This window comes from Labrus mixtus, chromosome 20 (assembly GCF_963584025.1).
Source record: "Labrus mixtus chromosome 20, fLabMix1.1, whole genome shotgun sequence".
Taxonomy (NCBI): Eukaryota; Metazoa; Chordata; class Actinopteri; order Labriformes; family Labridae; genus Labrus; species Labrus mixtus.
In genome coordinates, this window is record NC_083631.1 from 5,669,507 (window position 1) to 5,691,433 (window position 21,927).

General features: G+C 41.0%; 1 protein-coding gene across 1 annotated transcript; it reads right to left on the bottom strand.

Moving 5' to 3' along the window:
* Positions 1-271: 271 nt before the first annotated feature.
* mosmoa (modulator of smoothened a) lies at positions 272-21,834 on the bottom strand. Its single transcript, XM_061065885.1, has 3 exons — positions 20,859-21,834; positions 10,035-10,247; positions 272-3,520 (listed from the first exon to the last, which is right to left on the bottom strand). The coding sequence occupies exons 1-3, from the start codon at positions 20,962-20,964 to the stop codon at positions 3,336-3,338; spliced, it is 504 nt and encodes a 167-aa protein (XP_060921868.1). The 5' UTR covers positions 20,965-21,834; the 3' UTR covers positions 272-3,335.
* Between the last annotated feature and the right edge of the window lie 93 nt (positions 21,835-21,927).

Sequence of the window (21,927 nt, forward strand, 5' to 3'; positions counted from 1 at the left end):
AAATATTTTAAGGAAGTTTGGTTTTTGATAGCTGATCAGTATTAAAGCAGAGAGGGATTTTTATTTGACATAAGCTGTCAAACATTTAACAGATGCACTTTGGGACAATATAACCATTTCACTGAAGATGTTTAGGCCTCATCCTGAACAACAAGACGGTTGATTTTAAGATAAAGAATGTTCAGAACATCAAATTATGAGCTCCTTTATTGCCTTATTTATCTCAGGTGCTGAAAAGGTATATCCTCTAAAATAAATCATGTAGACGGTGTTAAGAGTCACACACCCACTTTTTCCTCGTTTTATTCAGTGATAAATAATTTCCTATGATCATAGGCTTTATGTGAAGACATCCGATCAAGGCAAGAGACAAATTAGAGGGCACACATTTGCCACCATTAGAAAATAATAGCTGAAACAAAAAAACAATGAGGTAAGAAGTTCTCTTTTTTTATACATTTGTGGTGCTTCTAGTTCTGTTACCTATACTGTTGAATGCACAGTGCTTTCTAATACAGAGATCCTGCCTTTTTGTGTCTGTACATTATTAAACAAAAACAGCTCATGGCACAATACTCAAACCAACCAAGACAGGGCACTGCAGAGTGTAAAGGTAGCAGTTTACATCATCAGGCAGAGAGTAAAAAAAGCCGAGCAGGAAACGAGAGATACAAAACAAAACTCTTAAGACTCAAGCGATGAGCTCCGTGATTGGTTCCACACACAAACACACACACAAGAGATAAGAATCAGCAGGTATTCTTTCTATGATACTTAAAATAAATGTCTGAGCTCTGAAATGGTCTTGTGACCACTGATAAGTTGAGAGATGACTGTAAATGTGTGGACTTTTAATTCAGATCTATTTTCTCCACTACAGTACTGGCCTGATAATAAATGCATATTGAAGTTTTTGATCAGTATCTTATCATCAATAGTGATAGCTGTTCATCTGTAACTCTGTGGCTAAATTGCAATAAGAGCTACTAGCAGCTATTTTGGGATTCTTTGAATGTTTCCAATTTTTGAAATGTGAATAAATAAATTAAAACAAAACTGGGACAGAGTTGTAAAGGTGTAACTGACAGATTAAGTACACATGGACTGTGTATAAGAAGTGCTTGAGCATCCTGACTTTATTAATTGGACTGGACTTCTGTTTTGAAGAGTCCACATTTGACACATTGGAGATTTCTGTTTTAATTGGAGCAGAAGAGATCATATCTAAACAGAGTGCAGAGTCGTTCCTACACGTCTATCTTAATGACGAAATGCTGAGAAAGCATCTTTTAAATCACGGCATAGCCAGAGCTTACAGCATCTTCTGCTCTATAGTCTATATTCTCTCACTGAGATGATATAAAATAGAACATTACCATCATACCTGATTGAAATTGATACCATAACATTCTTAGAAACTTAGAAATAAATCAAGCAAGAAGTAGGGTTTATGTCTGGTAGACCGTCTTTTGCAAACCATAGTCGCCCCCTGTTGGCCATCGGACAGAATGCAGGTTTAAGGCACTCCCACAGCTGCCTCACTTTTTAGACCTGGAGGAAACAACCACTTCTTATAAAACAGTCCACACAGCCAACAGAGCTTTCAAAGTCTGTGGAAACAGTATCCTTTATATCCCTGAAACATGGAAGATGTAGTTCCAAAACTAACAGCGCACAGGCATGCCTCAAGCCTGACATAACTTTAGACACCACCAATAACTTGTGGGCAGATGAAAAAAAGGTGAAGTCAAAAGTATTGTTTCAAAATAAGCCAACTGACCGGGAGTGTAATGAGATGATATTAGCTAAAATAACAGTAATGACAATGAAAATAATGGTAAGTCAAAGCCCTAATATCTGGATTTATACAGTACAGTGTGTGTGTCTGATGGCTGTTAAAGTGTGTGAGTGTGCGTTTGACAATCACGGCCTCACGGGCAGCACACTGAGGCACAGCCCCATGCATGGACCGGACCTGCAGTCCTGGTTGCCTTGACTGTGTCTACAAAACAAGACAAAAAATTGCTCCCTCCTGGCTCTTTGCTTTTCTGCCCAACATTAAAGGAGAATACCACCAATATCCAGCGTTCACAAATGTTATTTTCACACCTTAGGTAACGTTATTTTTTGCGTATAAAATGTAATACTGTCCGCTATAATTAGAGATATTGAGTGAAATGTAACACCACAGTGATGTATACCTTTGAAAATACCATGAAAGGCCTCTCTGCCTGTGGTTATACTTAGAGAGCATTACTACAAATACAAGAGGTGTGTTTACGTTCAGATGATTATTCTCTAGATTCACAGTTTTATAGTTATTGGCAAAGGATGTGCATCAGTGTCATGGCTTTAGCTTAGTAAAATAGCTGTCTACGTACTAATTTCTGCTTTAAATAACATAATGCAATGTCTAACATTGAGTGGCATTCTCCTTTATAGTACCTCCTGTTTGGCTGCACAGGGAGGCCCCCTTCCCCTTGCTGCTACCTGCTCCCCAGCAGCACCTGGTTGGAGATAAAGATGCAGCACACCTGCTGCACCTTCCTCTGGTCCACAGCAGCCCAGACAGCTGGTCCCACAGCTGCTCTCGACAGACCCACACCTGGAGCCTCGTGAAGTGACAAGCGTGAATAAATCCTGCTCTGAAGCCAAGCTGGCAGAACCCCCCCCACCCCCTCCCCGAGTTCCCCTTCAAGGATCGAGTTCAGTGAACCTCAGTAACACTCAAGTTACTTCAGTGAAATTACGGCAGGGGGCAGAGGAAGAAGAAAAAAAACAAAAAAGTAAACAAAAAATGTACAACAACAGAAAAACACACAACTGAAATAGCTAAGAGGAGCCAAAAATAGCGCCAGGAGCGGCTGTTACGGCACAGATGTGTGCTGAGGGCAGCGAGTGGGTGGGTGTGGGGTTAAGTTGAGAAGTGGCTGTAGTGGTCCTCAAGAAATGTGTGCCAGCATTGTGGCCGCAGTTGCCATGACAGCGGCACACAAAGCACCCTTTTCCAACAGATCAACAACAGAGAGACGGCCATATTTTAAATCAGCAGAGGCAGGGTGCTGCGTCGGCATCTGCTGCCCCCTCTCATACTCCTCCTCCCCTCTGTGCCCACGCCCCCTCGTTAGTGCTCGTTTGTTCTTTATCATTTATAGTCATTAGGTCCTCCGAGGTGCTGCGGTCCCATGACACATAATCCAAGACATCCCTGTTTGGCCTTCTGGGCAGAGTTAGTTGTCTTTGATTTTTCAGTCATTGTGTGTTTTTTTTTTAGTAAATCCCACAGAACTTTCAGAGCCTCCTGTGTCGGTCCAGAGGCGGGCATTGTCGTGTCCTCAACCCGGGAGGCAAACTTTGCCTGCAAACAGAAGTCCCACTATGGTGAAGAAGATGGAGAGGACAAACAGCACGTACGAGGAGCCGACCACTGTGTTGTTGGGCAGTTTGTACGGCTGGCCTCCCACCTCGTTGATATAGAAGCCTATGGGGAAGATGAGCGCCGCCATGCAGAACAGGATCACTGCAAGGAGAGAGCCAGAGAGATCATTTTAGTTTAACGCTCATTTACACATGATTCTACCATTCTGTGCACACACACAATTATTCTCTCAGGCTTTTGATGATCTGAATCCTATGTGTGAGACACATTTTGAATTAAGACAAAATGAATCTACGCATTTTAATTCTTTTGATACAAGTGAAAAATACAATGTGCAAAATAAGGTTCAGTCATACAACTGATTTTGAAATCGGAGCGATTTTCAGCCCCACGGTGCGTGCAGTTCTCACGTGGCCATGAGGGCCAATCAGGGTAGATCAGCTGCTCTCGACCAGTAAGGCGATTTTCTTGCATGTTTGAAATTTAGGTGATATGACTGCATACTCTCGCACAAAGAACGCAGAGCAACTAGCCAAGTTCCCCGCCTCAGGGCCTTTTTTCCTTATTGCACCTGCCGAAAATGGCAAAAAGCATCAAAAAGCTACCAGTCAACAAGAGGCATGTTTGTTTGATTAAAGAGGAATCACACACAGCAGACTCATGGTGTTCACCCTGAACAGCTTGAGAGGCATTTATGTCACTTTAAGGTTTCCACAGTATAAGATTAAATGTCAGAACTTATACATTATTGTGACTAATGGAAATGTCAGAGTCAAAGCTGAAATAATCTGAGAGTCTCAGCAAAACCAACGTCTGGCAGTTGATCATTTTGTTCTTGCAGACGACAGAAATGACAGACTCGTTTCTCATTTTCACACAAAAAAGAAAAGTCATTATCTGAAAAGAGACAAATGAGGAGTCTCATAAGTCATTGTGGATACTTTTAAACTGTGAGACTCTTCAACATCTATCACACTGCAGCATCTAAAGCTGAAATCTGGGATACCAAACAGATGATTTCATGACAACTAGATCTTTCTCTGAAGTTGTATATGTTCTGTATAGAAAGCTAACCTTGACTTCTGGGAATAAAAACAGTTTTTAAACAGGCTCAAAACTAGAAAACGGATTCAATTATTTGTTTTTGTTTTTTTAGCAGCCTCTAATGACCACAATTTCTGATCAGCCTTGACCTCTGTGGGCCAGCTGAGGGCAGTAGTAAGTTTGAATGTGAACACAGAAGGAAACAGCACAGTACGTTTTTAGAGGGCACAGACACAATAAAAACACATTAGCTCGCACAGAACATTGTTGCAGCTGTATCATTAATCCGAGGTTCGTCTGCCAAATAAGGTCCCAAAATACTCTTTGTACTTTACTGTACACTCAGACAGAAAAATACAAACCAGACAAAATATAACACACACAAGAAAATGCTGGATATAACCGTTCTCTTCTCTTCCTTTTTACCTAAATCTTCAAACATAACTTAGATGCACAATAATATGTCACACTCTGTTCACTAAAAGAACATTTACATCACAAAGCACTTATCCAACATCTAGTTGCAGCTATAGGAAACTACATCATCATCAGCAAACATGGCTTCCTCCAACACCCCATCTCCAAATGTTTGTCTCGTCTGTAATGATGGAAAATTCTATTTCAGGATAGGACTTCCTTGAAGCGAGGAAACACAGCTGCACATAGCTGGATAGAAAGCTTGAAATCTGATTACTAATCTGCTTCTTTAAGCGTGTAGAGAAACTTTAAAGCGTGTTAATCAGCCCGAAGTGCAAGAAAGAGCGTATTTAAGGCTCGTGGAGAAGCATTTATTGAAACTGAACCTGCATGCATGTACTTTCAGATTGATCATGTTAATCTGTGTTGAGCTCAAGCAGAGGAGGTTGCAGTGACAAATGTCTGGAAAAAGAAATCATCAATCTGAGGGATGCTTTTTTAAATTCCAATAGGTTTCACAAACAACCAATAATACAATGGACAGGAAATGAGTCTTGACTGACTATTTCACAAGGAATTCAAAGTTAAAAAAGAAATTCCAAGTAAAAATGACATTTACAACATGACAATAAAGACATCAGTTTGACTGCTGGATTGGCAAAACAAGACACTTCAAACCTCACTGCCAGGTTTTCACACTTAGCACTTGACAGTTTGAAAACACTCTTGATACAGCGGACAATTATTCATGTTTTTTTAATTTTGTGAATTCTTCTTCTTTGTCAAATCACTCCCCACAAAGTAATTGACCTCTACTACATAGGTCAAGTTTCTCCAAAGCTTCAGGCATGTTTGGCTAATAAATGATGCAGATGTAGCGTTTAGCTCTTAGCCTCAAGAAGAGTGAAGAGGCGGCAGAGGTCTCCGAGTTCATTTCTTTTAAACCACAACTTTCTCGGCTCTCTCCAGGGACACAGGCGTTTCTATTCGACCATGCACTTCACCTTCAACACAATTTTTAATTGGCCTTTTTACATTTTCTTATACAAGCAGGACAAATAATGTAAGAGTTTGTTTTGATGTTGTGCACAGTGTGTGTCCTGACGTCATAACCTTAATTCACTGTGTAAGGAGTAGACGTAAGCCGTCACTAATGAGAGGGCCTTTTTTTCCTCGTCCTTATCGTTTGAAGATGTTCAAACTAAAGTATCGGTCCACAGTGATGTTTAACACTGAAGCAAACTGTGAGACTCGAGCACAGATCAATGACTGTGCAGGATCTGTGGAAAAAGCTTCATGTACATTAAAATAACTCGTTTCAAAGAGCACAGTGAGATGTTTTCAACCAACATTTCTTCCTGGACTGATTCAGATCGTCTTTAGTAGGGCATTACATGTGGATAAATGTGCTCTTTAGAGTTAACAGACACCGTGTTAAATTATTATAGTCACCTCAACAGTGTTTAATCCCCTTGGTGACAGCATGGGAAACCATTTTTAGCTCCCACTTTTTCATTCCAACCTGCATATTTTCAGAGCTGCTCAACGCCTGAGGGATGCCTTCTGCTGGTCTCAAAAACCGTACTGATGTTTCCTTGAATAGTTTGGTTATTTATGCAGCTTGAGGAGTCTGTAGTAGCGTAATGGGATTTAAAGACATTTTGTGGCTTAAATATTTAACAAAGGGCTGGATGATGTGGATAAAATCCTCTGTGAGAAGCTGGTGCTGGATAAAAAGAACACACAGATCTTTGTTTGCAGCTTAAGTCACAAAGTAAATGCCTGGCCAATCCAAGTTTTACAGTTTTTATTAACCTATTCGATGCCAGAATCATATAAAAACACATCTAGTACGACCACCTTCATTTGCAACATTTTCCACAACATCCTCATTAAAATTTGGACATAAGTATGTTAAGATTCCTGCACTGCCTGCTGTACTTATTGTAAAAAGATAAAACCCCGGCACAGTCTGACATGAGGGCTATCACATCAATCAGAACAGGAGGTGTTCGTAAACAGTCAGATGCATGCCGACTTCACACAGCCAGGCGTCTCGACTGAGCATAAATGAAATGTCAGGCAAACCTGCATCACGAAGCACACACAGAGTAATGAGCAGACAAAATGACAGACATCACATTTTCCTGTTTATCTCTGAGGGGGTGTGTGACTGCAAAAAATGATGCAGAGAAAGGTAAGCTAATAAGGAGGCAGAAAGACATTCCTCAGCATTATTCCTGCAAGCTTCACCAGTGAGGTAATTGAAGTGCAGCTTGCGGTCCGCTGCTTCTCTTAAGTGCCCAAACTGATGACATACGCTGCCCTGCTCACCTGCTGCTGGGGAGACTAATAACTTAAAGTAACTGCCGTACAGTTCAGCAATATCCTTTGTATTTACATAAAAGGACCGCAACGATGAGTCGATATTATCGATTACTGCAACTATTCACCAAGTCAAATAATTGTTTGTCTTCTTCATGAGAAGGGGCGAATGTTCTCTGGTTCAGCTTCTCAAATGTGAGGAGTTGCTGCTTTTTTTTATCTAAGGTTATTGTAAGATTTTACCTCACTTAGGGCGGCTGGTCAGAAAAGACAAGCAACTCAAAAATGTGACCGAACAAAGCAAAAATGATTAGTGGCTTTTGTAGATGAAACAACGAAAATAATAAATCAAAGAATAATACAAAGTTATTATGCCTGTGACCTTCCTGCTTCTCCAAACTTAAGCAGGCCACTCGCCATCTACTGAATGATAAAACACTTAGGTAAGTTTATAACATATAAACCAATGTCCAAAGAATCAGATCTGGATCAGGTCTTTTAAGGTGTTGCCCTTCCACACATGTTGAACAAAGCAGAAGATTGTCTGTGTCAGACTCAAGGAAGGGTGAGCCATGTGTAGAGCGTGCAGGAAGACGTCTAATCCATCTGTTTTTTTTTCTTATATCAAAACAAATCTGTTTTTTTGGCTTATTGGCAACATCAATAAAATAGTTCAGAGCGGAAAAAGAGGCTATAAAAAGCAGCTACTGTACACTCACACTTTGGGGCCATGCAGGGTGAAGTCTTGTTTATCTGAACATTTTCATTCTGGTATGCAGCCTTGTAATGTACATGTGCGTGAGTGAGAGGGCCTCAGTTACCTTATACAACCTTATCTTAGAAAAGATCTGCTACAACCTTTAAGGAGCAACCAAAGAATACATTTTTGCTAGAATAAATTCAAGGAGTGGACATTTTACACATGCTCCAAATGGTTTAATTATCATTTCAGAATTGTGTTGATGTTTGTGATATGTTCAGTCTATTAATGGTACAGTTATATTTATGATCATTCCGACTCTAGATCCACACCCACAGGTGACCAGCATACCTTAGGGAAGCACTGCTGAGCTGTGTGTGTGTGTGTGTGTGTGTGTGTGTGTGTGTGTGTGTGTGTGTGTGTGTGTGTGTGTGTGTGTGTGTGTGTGTGTGTGTGTGTGTGTGTGTGTGTGTGTGTGTGTGTGTGTGTGTGTGTGTGTGTGTGTGGAGACAGAGGTGGGTCTGTGCAGGTCATACAAAGCTTTCCTTTCAGGTGCCGGTGAGGTGAACCCAGTTATGCTACAGACTGCCCCCCCCCCCTCCTCTCAGCCTGCATCACCTGTTGGCCCCGAGTGAATCATCCCGCTCTTCTTACAAACCAACTTCACTTTATTTCGGCCCTACCACTTGTGTCTTTACTTTGGCATCCACCTCTTTGCTCTTGACCTCTACAAACATGATTATTCACTCAGCCCACCTTGTTTACTCGTCTCTTCTAAAGCCCCCGCCTGTTTCCTCACTTAACCTATCACCCTCTCCCTCAGCTCGGCTGAAAGCAGAGAGGTGTTTCGCCATCAGCACGTAAAGGAAAGTTCAGAAACATCCGAAGGAATAAAAAGCTCTTTAATACCTGGCCTTTACTTCAAACCGGTTCTTGAGATACTTGAGGATCTCAGGATCACTTAAGTGTCATCTAAGGCCGTTTCTTAAACTATACAAACTGATGTGCTATATTTTCTCTTCTCTCATTCTTCTGCCTCTTACCTATAAAACGAGAATTGCAAGGCTGCCCCCTCCTCCATCGCCTTATTACCTCATTTAAAGCGATAACCATCATCAAGAATGAAATCATATTAAAAAACAAAATAAAAATCTGTTCCAAAAATATACCTCATGTCTAATATGGCCAACAGACGCTTAGCAGTGGGACAAGGCTGACAATTTCCCACTGTTGCCACGGCAACCGCATCACTTTCCTTTGAGCGAGCTCGTTAAACAATGACTCGGTGCCTTCCAATTTAGCAGCAGAGTTTGTGGAGGGGCTTCGGGTTTCAGTAAGGTGGTGATTCAGAGGGTATTCACAAGTGATTAGGAAGAGATACAAAAACCTAATCATAGGAAACGCAGTGTTCAAAATCTGGAGGAGGTGAATGTACCAAGTAAGGCACCGTGTAGGCTTAATTTACGGCTAATCACACAGATCATTCTGTAAACGTGTGCTTAAGGCTGTCTGATTCTCGATCATAACTCCACCCTCCCACGCAGCCCTCCCAGAAAGCAGCCCTGCCACAGAGCAGGAGAGGGATGCTGAGTTGATGTAAACTGCTTGGAGTGCATCTGCACAGAAATCAGGAATTAAAAATAAAAACAAAGAGATGTGATATTCAAGGTAAAGAGGCAGCAACAACACCACAGAAATGCACTACAACATAAGCCGCCCACTCAGGTACCAAAGGAGCTGAATTACTCAACAAATCAGCTTCAGGGAGCAAGAGTCGTCGTCGTGTAGCGGGCAAAAACAACATTCATATTTGTGCAAATTTATGCAACCAACCGCACACACACACAAACACCCACAGGTTTTTCACGTCACTCACGAAACACAAACACACAAAAGGTCCTGTGTATAGCCCCGGAGGATTTGTGTCACACTTTATCTACTCATCTAAATTAACAGCGCATAACTGGGCTAAGACCAATTTTTCACACCGATCCAAACTCCCGTCTTATCCTTTTATTATTTTGCCCTAAAGGCATGATGTTTAAAAAAAAAAAAATTAATGTGGCAAGAATGATTTGCTAAAGGTTAATTCAGGACGGATTCAGTGAGACAGAAAAGGATGTGCTGGAAAGAGGGAGAAATATTTCAGTCCTCGTCTTTTTCACTCACTGCCTGTAAAGGCGATCCAGCGGGCGTATTTGGTGGCTTCTCTACGCCAGTGCGATGCCACCAGCAGTCCACAGGTGACCGTGAGGGAGATGATGCCCATGATGATGAAGAAGAGTGTGGTGACCCACTCCGGGGGCAGCCGCGGAGGAATACAGGTCCGGTCTCGTCCGTGGATGGTCTGGCATTGCCGGACTAGACCGACTGTGAGGGCACCTGAAAGAGACGCTCAAAGTCAGATATCTACACAAAATACTGTATCTGTTCTGGCCAAAATAGGAGCCAACATTTGAGCAGTGATCCCAATTTCATGAACTCCTTATTGTTGTCAAGTGTTTTAAACATTACAATCTCCATTATTTTCATGATTGAGAGTACTGAATAATACCAAAGCTTTAAAAAAAAAAGGCCGCTTGAGGTTTAAAAAAAAGAAAGAGAAAAAGACAAAGCAACATATTTGTGCAGTTAAGAGATGTTCACAATTTGCCTGAATTTTAAGTACCTTAATTAAAAACAAGAAATTAAAAATTATTGGATGACTAGGACTTTGTTTTTTTGTTGCCTAGGAATTGAAACGGGTACCAATATCGTTTGAGTTTTACTAGAATTCATCAGAGTTTCAGAATCCGGTATCGTGACAACCCTGAGGACTACATCTTCAAGAGCGGCAATATGCCTAGAGTTTGCATAAAATGAGGAAAAACTAAACAAGAAAAAACAAAAGTCTCACACTGAAGAAAGCTACTAAAGTGGTGACAAATTGGTGCTTCAATCCCCGAAAAGTTGCAAGGATGGGGAAGAGAAGCTTAACAAGAGTGAAAAAGGTAAAGGACAAAAAAGAAGAGAGGTTTTTCTAATTTGTCACCAGTTCAGAGTGCTGGCGAGGAGCTTCGGAGTTGCTCGCTCCCCACTGGTGGGCCCAATTAAATTGGAAAAGATTTTTTTTTTGCACCTTCAAACTGAAGGAGGGAGAATAAAGACTAAATCAATCCTGCCAATTACTGCATCCATCCCACGCAGGTGTGGCACACAACACAGACACACAGTCTGTTAAAAGATGAAATTAAATTAGGCAAATCTGCAGGAGTGTTTGAGGCTCAGTATCTCTATGCATGTATGTCTAAGCCTTCCATACTCAACTATGAATGATCCCTGTCCTCTATCTGCAGTCTTGGTTCAATATGCGAACGTCTCTGTATGCACATACTGTACAACCCAACATGACTTGACTTTGTAGTGTTCCAAGCCACCCCTCATCAGAGAGGAGCACTAATGGATTAATGCCTCACTCTGAGTCATGAGAGGAGCTCTGCTAGCGCCAGAGTGTGAAGGCCAGCACTCAGAGCAGGAACATGCTCCGTTGGTGCAGCAGCTCTGGAGGGACGCCATTCAATTAGAGCGCGTCCTCCAGGGGACTTTCTACCCGAGTAAGCAGAACAGCAAACATATCACTCAAAGCTCTGCTGATCAGAGGTCTCGGACAAAAGAAAGGCACGCTATGGAGGATAAAGGTGTTCATTTGAAAAATAAGAGGGGGTGAAGGCATGAGGGCTCTTAATAGTGCACACTTGGCTGATGTGCAGAGTAAGGTTATCATCAGGTTATGGTGTTTTATACGATACAGTCCTGTTATTTTAATGATCGAAAGCAGTGTAAACCACCCAAGCTAAAAAAATTATAAATAAGGGCTGTCAGATAAACACATTCATTTCAATAAATGAATCACACAAAAAAAAACCTGTTTTAAAAAATGTATGCAGATAAATGGCACTCCCCACACACCATCTGAAGAGAATCCCACACCCACAGAAGATTAAGAGAGATGTACTCAGGTACATCCAAAGTCCACATGCATCGACTGAGGGGCGACCTTTTCTGTTACATGAAAAATCAAATCTTTTAAAATTTTAAAAGCTTGCTAAAGGTTCTTTGCCATTAAGAACCACCTTCTTTTGGATAATTTCTATACTGTATGTCATCTACATTCTCCTCCACACGCATCAAAGCTGCTGTCAAAGCTGAGAAAAACATCCAGCTTACTGAACTTTATGAAACATATAGCTGATGTAGGCAGTCACATTACTCTTTCTTATTTGTGCAATTGAAACAGTGTGCAGCAGTTTTCATGTCATTTTTGATCATTGTAAAGAAAGTAGTTTCCGATATTGGATGTCTATGACTTTATGAAACTGGTATCAATATCCTTTGACTTTTACTAGTATCATGTTTCTTGTTATTCAAGATCAACTCCTTCACTACAATGCTACACTTTTCATAAAACAATAACAGGACACCAAAAGGCTCACTGTGCTCAGAGAAATAACAACACTGCGTCAAAGACAAACCCCCCTTCTTCATACTAATAAGGCATATGCATCATTATAAATGTATCCAGAGACGAGTCAACAAGCAGATTAAAAGAGCAAAATGGTTTCACCTTCAATTTGCAACAAAGTGCAACATCCAACAAACTGCAATAATAATTCAAAAGGGTGAATATGTATGGGAAATTATTTTGAACATGAATTCTGCAGGGGTTTTTATTTTTTATTTTAAGATTAGAAAAGTAACTGTAACTTTGATATTTCTCATGAGTTGTGTCAATTCATCTCCTGTGCTGTTACCTTTGAAATGACACAAACCCTGTTGCAGTTTTCTGGAACGCTTTAAAATTGTTTCATTATCACATGGGCACCTGAAGCATCCCTGAGTCTATAAAAAAAGCTCCTTTGTGTTTCTTTAACATAACCCTGTTTTCAGACTGACCGTTCAGTGCAAATATCTGCAGGTCAAGACATGGAAGCCTGACATGAAAAATGTTGTGCTTAATTATAGAAAACAAAATCTTAAAAAAAAATATCTTCACACAGTTTAGTTTCTATCAGACATTCGACTGTAACCTGTTGAACAGCAAATTAATGTAAAACAGCTGGCAGGACCGTGAATGACATCATCAAGGTGTGCAGCTGGGTGCATGTGCACAAATATGCACCAAATGGGGATAGATGAAGAGAAAAGACACCAAAACTCCAAAGGAGGTCAGAAACAGACGAGGAAGAGGAAAGCTTTAAATGAACTGTACTACTATGTCAGACAGCTCAACATAGACGCCATGTTAATCTAAATATAGACTTTAAAGGCTTCACACAAAACAAGGATAAACATTCTTTCACATATTAAAAGCTTAACCTGAAAAAGAGAAATACATAATGGCGTGGTAAACACTGACCACAAAACCAGCAGTTCTCTGAGAAGGCGAGCCTGTGTGGGCGACATCACAAAGGCTGAGCAGTGGCTCCGCAGGTGGGCGGCGTGTGCATGAGACAACTATGTGAGCCTGGATCTCAGAAGGTCAAGCATGTGACTTGCTCAGTCTGGCACCTAAAACCAGGCATTTCATAATCTGTCTGCTATAACTAGGGATGAGTGATATGGACCCAAAATCAAATTTGTATATTTCTGAGCTGAATGGCGATATACGGTATATCTCGAGATGTTCTCCTGCAAAGAAATAACTAAAACAACATCCGTTTTAAGTCAAATCCATAAACCTATAATGTTATTTTAAGGATGATATAGATATAAATGATACTGTCTGAGCCTATATATCCTTTGAAAAAAACTTGATGTTGCCCAGCCCTAGTTTTCACCTTTGTATATTTTCACTTTGGATATATTAGATGAAAAATACATCTGAGTCCAAACAGAAAAGAAAACCGTGTGGGAGAAAAGCACTCTTGTTTGGCTGAGGCGTGGTGGGTTCTGCAGGCTGTCCAGAGGAAATCCTGCCCCCCCTTTATGACACAGAGTGAAAGCACTGCTTTTAAAAGAACAACCTTCACAAACAATGCCAGTTGTTCATAACAAGCACCGTGGGAGTCTGGACATGTAGATGAACAGAAGAAATCAAGGTCTCTACACCTACAGTAGCATATAAAAAAACCTTTAAGACCGCACACTCATTGCTGCCGTCATTAGGGAACATATTTCATTACAGACTAAGAATAACTACTAGACACGAGTGTACTCTACTTTTATCTTATTGTGGCATTTCATTTCTCCCTGTGCAGAACACTTATGCAATAACATTGAAAATAAACTATTAAGGTCATGGCCTGCGACAGAAATGGTCCTTGAACGGCTCACAGGCTCACTCAGAAGCTTTTTCCTGAAGTCAGCCAGTACTAAAGCATCACCTTGAGATAGTTAAAGAACAGGAGGGACCGGTGCCGGGAACAAGAGAACATGAGGCTAAGGTTTGAAAGCTGCAGTTAATGGCACCTCTTTATGACCATTTCCCCCGGATCCTCCGACCTCCCGCTGTTTCACGAGCTCTTTGTGGAATTCCTGCCCGACAGCAGGCAGGCACGCCATGGTACACAGATTCAGGAAAACAACCAGGCAAACTCAAACTGTTCTGGTTAAAGGCTGTCTAATATTCAAACTCAACTGTTTGTTAATGATACGTAATTTCAACAATTTTAACACTTATTTGACAATTTGGGAAGTTTGTTTTGTACCTGGGATAAATTTGATAACAATGATAACGCCAACATTTCTGTCTGTTATTTATGTTGCTAAAAACAGCAGTGACAAGCTTAGCTTAGTTTAGTTTAGCTTAGCGTAAAGACTGGTCACACGGAGGAACTGCTAGCTCTGTCCAAAGGTAACTAAATCTATAAATGGTTTGAATAATCTTTATGATAACTGAATAAAAGGGGGATTCTGTTGTTCAAGTTGTTGCTGATTTCCAAGCAAACAGATCCCTGAAAAGAACAATAGCCCCCCATAAAACATTACATTTTGGTTTCTACCTTCCTGGGTCTTAAGAACTTAAACAAATTACGTTACACTTACTTACAGTCACAATAAGTGATCTTTAGAGGTGCTGATAGATAGATTTTGATCCTTTCAGACATGGCTAGGCTTATCGTTTCCCTTTTTTTTTTCAGTCTGAGTGCTAAGCTAAGCTAAAAAGCTGTGTTCAAAGACAATACAGGAGTAAGAGTGGTGTCAATCTTTTCATATTACTGAGCCACAGGGCTAATACAACTAGTTCTTTGCTAAATGTCAATTTCTTTAAAAGGGGGAACCCACTGAAAAGTACGAGCTACGCCTCCAGCACCATGAAAAAACGTAGTCAGTATGCTACGGTCCAATTAGCAATTAGCTGTAGGTATAACAAATCTGTCCCTTTGCACTGAGAAAGGACATGATGTGACAGTTCAGTTGAGAGTAATAAAAAATATTCATTGAAGAGGTCAAACTGAGGGACAGAGTGATGCGAAGTGTTCTCATAACTTTCTCTATTCTCGCACAAAAAAAGGGGCTAATTCTTCCGCACCCCCATCACATCCTGTTACCCTGCAGTTTGCTCTGCACTCTGTGTGATCGAAATACTCCCCTCAGCATGCCTTAGCCCAAATGAAAGGAAATGAGGTCTGTGTCTGCTCATCTTCAGCATGATGATGTTGTCATTAGTGGAGCCTAGGGGATGCAGCGGTTTGAAAGCTCTGGAGGGATGAGTCAAACGGGCCTCTGACCTGTGGTGGTGGGCGGCAAGCAGGCGAGCTAAAGCAGCCAACAAAAAAAAAATGCTTATTCTGCCGCTGATGCTAGAGGTTTTCACAGCGCCCACTAACATCGCAGAAGCACCGGAATACAGCTGATGAACACGGCCCAAACTAGAAAACAAAACATTGTGGACAGACTCAAGGGGAATGAGTAACATGCACTGAAAACAAAAAAGATCAAGCCAAAGAGGAAACCCATCTCTTGTCACTAACATTACTCATCTACTATTCATTTGGTTGAATAAAATCCAATCTAACAATGTTATTGATGAGAACCCTTGAGAACCAATGTCCATTCCAGAAATTAATCTAAATGCACAACAACGGCACCCACAGGTTATCATACTCTCTGGGCACAGCATGGTAAACAGGACTTGTAATGAAGATGGACACCCAACTACACATTTTACTATTTCAAAATAGACTACGTTAATCTTTTAAAATGCAGAGTATTTAAAGTCCCTTTGGTAGAGAGTTAAATACTGCTGAGTGCTAATGTATGTTTCATAAAGGACTCTTGATCCTGGTTTCTTCATGTCAAAAATTGTATCCGATTTATATTTTGTGCCATATTGGTGGATAAACTTTACAAATATGACTCAAGCTGCAAGAGTCTGAGTATAGCAGTGTGCTCTGATGTGTTTGGACTTGATTCAGTTAAATGCCAGCATTGCTGCATTTATTATGTCTTGAAAGATGTCTGTGTAGGTGCTCAGTCATCTAGGTCATGGTCATTTGAAGTTTGTTTCAAAGGTCTTGAAGACGTTTCACCTCTCCTCCAAAAGGCTTCTTCAGTTCTACACGGACTCTAGAGAGAAGTTAGTATAATACTCTGAGGATCTTTAGTATGTGAGTTTTCTCAACCAGTCAGTTTAGAGCTGAAGAAGCTTTTCTGAGGTGAAACATCTTCAAGACCTTACACCAAGTCCAGTTGCCCTTTGGATCAAGCTTTGAATTTACTGAAAGTTGATAAATTAAGGTTTCTTCTAAATTGTTTTATCTTGATATTAAAACATAATGCACCAATTATCATGGCCAAACAAAAAGTTATCCTTTCATTGCATTTTGCGCATTTTATCGTTTCCTACTTGATAATGCTCCTTGCTGCTAAATAATGCTACACTCTGTTCAAGAGGTCCAGGTTTAAGCTCAGGAAAGGCTTTAAAAAAATTGTGTAATAATAAATGAAGTAGCATCTACACCTGCTAATGCAGCCTCTTTGTACAAAGTGAAAAACAAATGTAATAACCCTTCATTTGTAAAGCGCTTTTCAACACAGGTAACAAAGTGTTTCACAGTGTGCACTGTGTCTGTGTATTATCACATAAGTGGTACTGGATTGCATGCACTTCTAGGTAATAAATGTATTCTGCCATGAGGGAAAAAGTCTGGGTGTGAAGATTATTTATAACCACGAGGATAAGATGATGAAATCAAGATGATAAAAATGCAAATTGTACTTGTAGCTTCTCAAATTACGGTTTGCTTGAAAACAGTGTGACATCTTCCTGTCATTACTTTCACACCTCCACTTCAACAGTCCTTTATTTCTGATTCTTCTAGTAGCTCCTCGCATACAATAAAACACTCTGGGAAGGAATCACAGGCTAATGCTAAGTTGGAATGAGAAGTGTTAACACTCAAGTAGTGTGATAATACAATCTTACACTGTTGACACTTAAAGAGAGAAATGGTTTCTGATGGGGCGAGAGTTACCAGAATTAAAGACAGGGGCGCTAAAAACTAGCCCAACACAATTTTCTGAGGAATGGCACCTTTTAAATGTTGAAGTCAAACTTTCACATTTTCATTACCTAAATCAGCAGATGGTACTTGATAAGCCAAACTCTCCCTGGATGTGATTAAGCATTTTTGATGTGTTTTTAAAGGTATTGAGGCAATCCACTGTGGTGACAAGTATCAGTGGGAGTGAAGAATCACAGTTTGAGTCTGACACTGCAGGACTGATGGCTTTGTCTGGAAGCTCAACACAGGAAATCAACTTCAGCTGTTATTGCCCGAGGATATCACACTGAAGTGAGGACACCATCATGGATCCATGTTCTCTCTTTAGTGCTGAGTAACAGCTTCTCTGATACTTCTCTGTCGTCAAAAGCGCAGCATCCTTATGCATATAAAAATATATATATATATAAAATATCTTGACAAAGGATTTTTTCCAGTGTGGAGAAGTATGACAAACAGTGATTATCAGTGGAGAACACAAGCCTAAGAAAGTTCTGATTAACTCTCAGAAAAAGCTTTGATATAATCACTTGACCAAAACAGGAGGCAAATGTCACACACTGCATGAGGTTAGCTTTTATCTTTGCTGACTGCCCTGAGGAACATGCCTGTTTCTCCACGCTCTTGAGTACAAAGACAACACGCTGAGCCGCAACAAGGGCAGGGTGTTGAGCACCGAACCCCTCTGATAAGACGACAACAAAGCAGGGAACCAGAGATCAGCTGATTGGAGGTAACACAATGAGGGGATTCTTCAAAGGGCTCATATTCGATGATAACTTCAAACAATTATTCACTGGCCTCTAGAACAAAGTAGAAGATATATTGCAAACCCCTCACAATAAATTGTTTGACTCTGAAATATGTTCAAAACAAGTACAAACCCCGCAGAGAACAGTATGCGGTTAAATCCTATTAAGCAGGATGTCAGCTGTAATACAGATCTCACTATCGGCCGCTTCACTTCCAAGAGTTCAAAGTGACAGACAACAAATATTAAAGTGCGAAAATATTAATCACAACCACCTTAAAAGCAGACAGAAAGGCCTTAACAGATGAGCTGTTCGGGAAAAAAGAGAATGGACATGGTCGTAAGTTGACAATATTACAACTAACAAACGTAAATATTAACATTTAATAAATAGCTTATAGCTGTGGGCCAATAGATCCTTTATTTTACTTTATTTTTATTCACTGAACATTTCTACACTTCCACCTTTGAGTTGCCACAGAGAAGCTGGAGTTGTTGCCAAATACATTAGTAAACTCTGACATCTGCTTACAACGGATAACACTGTTTTATAAGGAGCTAACTAGATTGAAAATGTAGCAAGAGAAAGCTAAAGAATGCACACTCAACACAAAAACATATATATGTTAGAATTAAACTTTTAAAGGTGTGTTCTGCTACGCTCACATGTACTGTCAACACTTGTCCAGCGTTTTAAAAGGAGGGCTTGGAATAGGTTTGTTGCGTTTAAGTACGCAGTAAATTGAGACTTCTGGACAGTGACAGCAACATTACTCTCTGTTGGGTCGCAACAGTCATGGAGTGTCCTTCACTGATTTATTACAGCCCTATAATACGACCCTTTTATGGAAGAAAACAAACAAAATCAACCTTGCCTTGCAGTAGCTCATTCGACATGGACAACAAATGTCAGATGCTGCTGACCTTGTTGTCCATGCTAGGTGTCGGTGTAATGTTTAATAATACATTTACTGAGCATCTTTGTTTGAAGTCAAAGAACCTGCCTGTTTTGTGTGCACTTTAATTATGTTTTGTACATTTCAGTACGGATAACAACTGAGTCGCTATAATACTTCCTTGAAACTCGTGCCAAACCAAGATAGAAAGAAACCGTCTGTAAAAGATGGAAATCTATTTTGCAAGAGAACTAACTAAGTGTATGGATCCTTTACAATTATGTATTGTATTCTCAAAATGATGAGGGAGAAAATGTGAGTAGGGGGGATATACGTTACTTGGTACTTATCACAGTCATCAAAGGGAGAAGCAGAAACAGTGAGGGGAAGTGAGGACAGAGGTTTGAAGTTGGTTTGACACCCACGCTATAACAACACCCACAACACTGGAGTATAAAAATAGCTAAGCTTCAATTTTCTGTTCATGCAGGTACAGAGAAGCTGTGCTTATCCTAGCAGGAAGTACATGTACACTTTTGGGGCTGTAGCATGCTAATTTTAGATCTAAACCCACCCAAATACAAAGGTGCATTATTTGCTATTCAGCTGAATCAAATCTTTTTAATTGAAGACAATGGCCTCATTTCATATGCATAATGCATCCTATTATTACTATATTTCAGACTGCTTATTCCAGCCTCAATTTGTATTGGTGGATGAGGGACCCTCCCTGACCCAGTTACTAAGCTGTCATCCTGCAGAGCGAACAAAGAGGAGCAGCTGTCTATCAATAGCCTGAGTGTGTTTTCAGGGCTGACACAAATAAATCGGAGGACTAGCAGCACGTGTCTCTGTTCAAAACCAGCAGGGAAGCCACTAACAAGCACCTGGTTCCTAAAGTGATTGTTGATTACATCGATCACATAGAGGTCACTTTAAATGTCGAGTCACCAGTGAAATACAGCAGCACAATTACTTAAAGTGCAAAAAACGCCCAGATGCTTAATCAATGTGTTGTTCTGCAGGAAATACCTGCAACTAAAGCAGATTTTCATGAAATATTCATCAGTTGATGCAGCTTAAGAATAGTGTATGAAGGCCCAACAAGTTTATCCCTCAAAATATTGAGACCAACCATGAACTTTAATCATTTCTGCTACTTTACTTTTCTTTATACACTGAATTTATCCGTGTTGTGGACAAAAGAAGACACTTGAGAATGTCATCATGAGCTTTTAGGAGATTTTGATCAGCACTTTTTAACCATTGTCTTACTATCTATAGACCGAACACCTGATCAACTACCCGAAAAATATAGACAATGATATGAAAAAAAAATTCTCATGTCTAGGCAACTGGAGCAAAACAATGTGTGACATTTTAGGTTTGAGGATGGAAAAATCAATTGATTGTTCACTTTCTCATTATCATAAAAGTTTGTAATAATGTCCTGACACCAAATCAATCAAATGCAGCAGATTCAAAGTATTTTCTAGATTCACAGCTAATTGAAAATTGTCGTTTTTTGACTGTTGAGGTGGTCACATTGGAGTGCATGATATTATACTGGGCATCTTTCAGCCATGAAAATAATTATTATTAGCAGCCTTATAAGTAGCAGAGGTCCACGGTGCTTATTGCTCTCTTACTGCCTTCTTAGCGATGCTTTCTGGGGTCTGAGAGTCTAAAAGAAGCGAGAATCAAACACACAGCTCTGGAGGACAAAAGACTTGCAGATGAAACCCTCCAAACAATGAAACACATCTTTGTTGTGGCGATTATCTGATCGTGTGACGTGGGGACACGGGCAAGAAATCCTGCAAGTAAAAGGTCACACAACACAACAGTAGTTTTCATTTACCTGCTGATTCACCAGTGTTGATCCAGTCTGGGTTCGCAATGCTGGCTATTGCAAAGATATCCGCCGCCAGAAACAGACACCCTGAAATGATGGTTAGTTTATCCATATTGCCAAATGGAGATGGAGAGGAGGAATGACACGGAGAAAAGGTGGCTGTCCAAATGCGACCCCCCCGGGTGTTGTGAGACACAACCAGGTGGGCTGCTATCAGTTTAACCTCGCCCCCTTCAGCAGGATCCCGCTGTTGTGGTTCTGCTGTTCATTTTGCAGCAACGTTAGCTTCTCCTTCGCGTCCAGCAAGCGAGAGCCTCCAGCTACAAAAAGCTCAAAAACGACACACAAAAGCATCACATCTCAAAAGCCCGTTGTAGTCCAGCACCGTAAACAACAGCTCACTCGGCGCCGGGGCCCTCGTGTTGTCTCCTTGATCCGTTTAGCAGCAGCAGCAGCAGCAGCCGCAGCAGCATCGGGTACAGCTGCGGCTAGCGGGTAGCTAGCTAGCTAGTTCCCAGATTCGGGTTCGGTGTTCCGAGCTGCGGCCCAAAGGCTGCTCGACGGACGAGACCGCGACTCCGCTAGCATTTCAGACACAGAGTCACACAGAAGACGGCAGAGAGAGAGGCAAACCAAGCTCCTATCACTTGCCAACACGGAGTCCGTATTTCTAAACAAAGGTCCAGCGTTAGCTAGCTAACCGTCTGGGAAACGAGAACCCATCACCGTCTCCTGCTCAGTCCGATCACCTCCGCTGGAAGAGCATCTGGTGCTTTCAGTCCGTCGGCCAGCTTCTCCCCCTCCTCTTCCTCTTCTTCTTCTTCTTCTGTTGGACTGTGCTCTCAAGACACGGTGTTTGAATCACAAATGATATGACAACTCCACAGAGTGGACGGTTAACGTTATTGTTGTGCCCACCGTTAGCTCAGCCTCCCCTTCTGCCAAATGACATCAGGCGAACAAACACCCCCACGCAGCGTCGCACACACACACACACACACACACACATACATTAATCAGTTCGTGCATTCAAGTGCTCTTTGGATGCTCGGAGTTTCCACGTGGAGTCGTCGTT

What these genes read in the sequence shown, in the direction of transcription:
- mosmoa (XM_061065885.1), bottom strand. Translation starts at nt 20,964, where the DNA reads ATGGATAAACTAACCATCATTTCAGGGTGTCTGTTTCTGGCGGCGGAT. An exon ending in CAACACTGGTGAATCAGCAG is followed by an intron (nt 10,248 to 20,858) that starts GTAAATGAAAAC and finishes CGTCTCTTTCAG; the next exon opens with GTGCCCTCACAGTCGGTCTA. An exon ending in CTGGATCGCCTTTACAGGCA is followed by an intron (nt 3,521 to 10,034) that starts GTGAGTGAAAAA and finishes CTCTCCTTGCAG; the next exon opens with TGATCCTGTTCTGCATGGCG.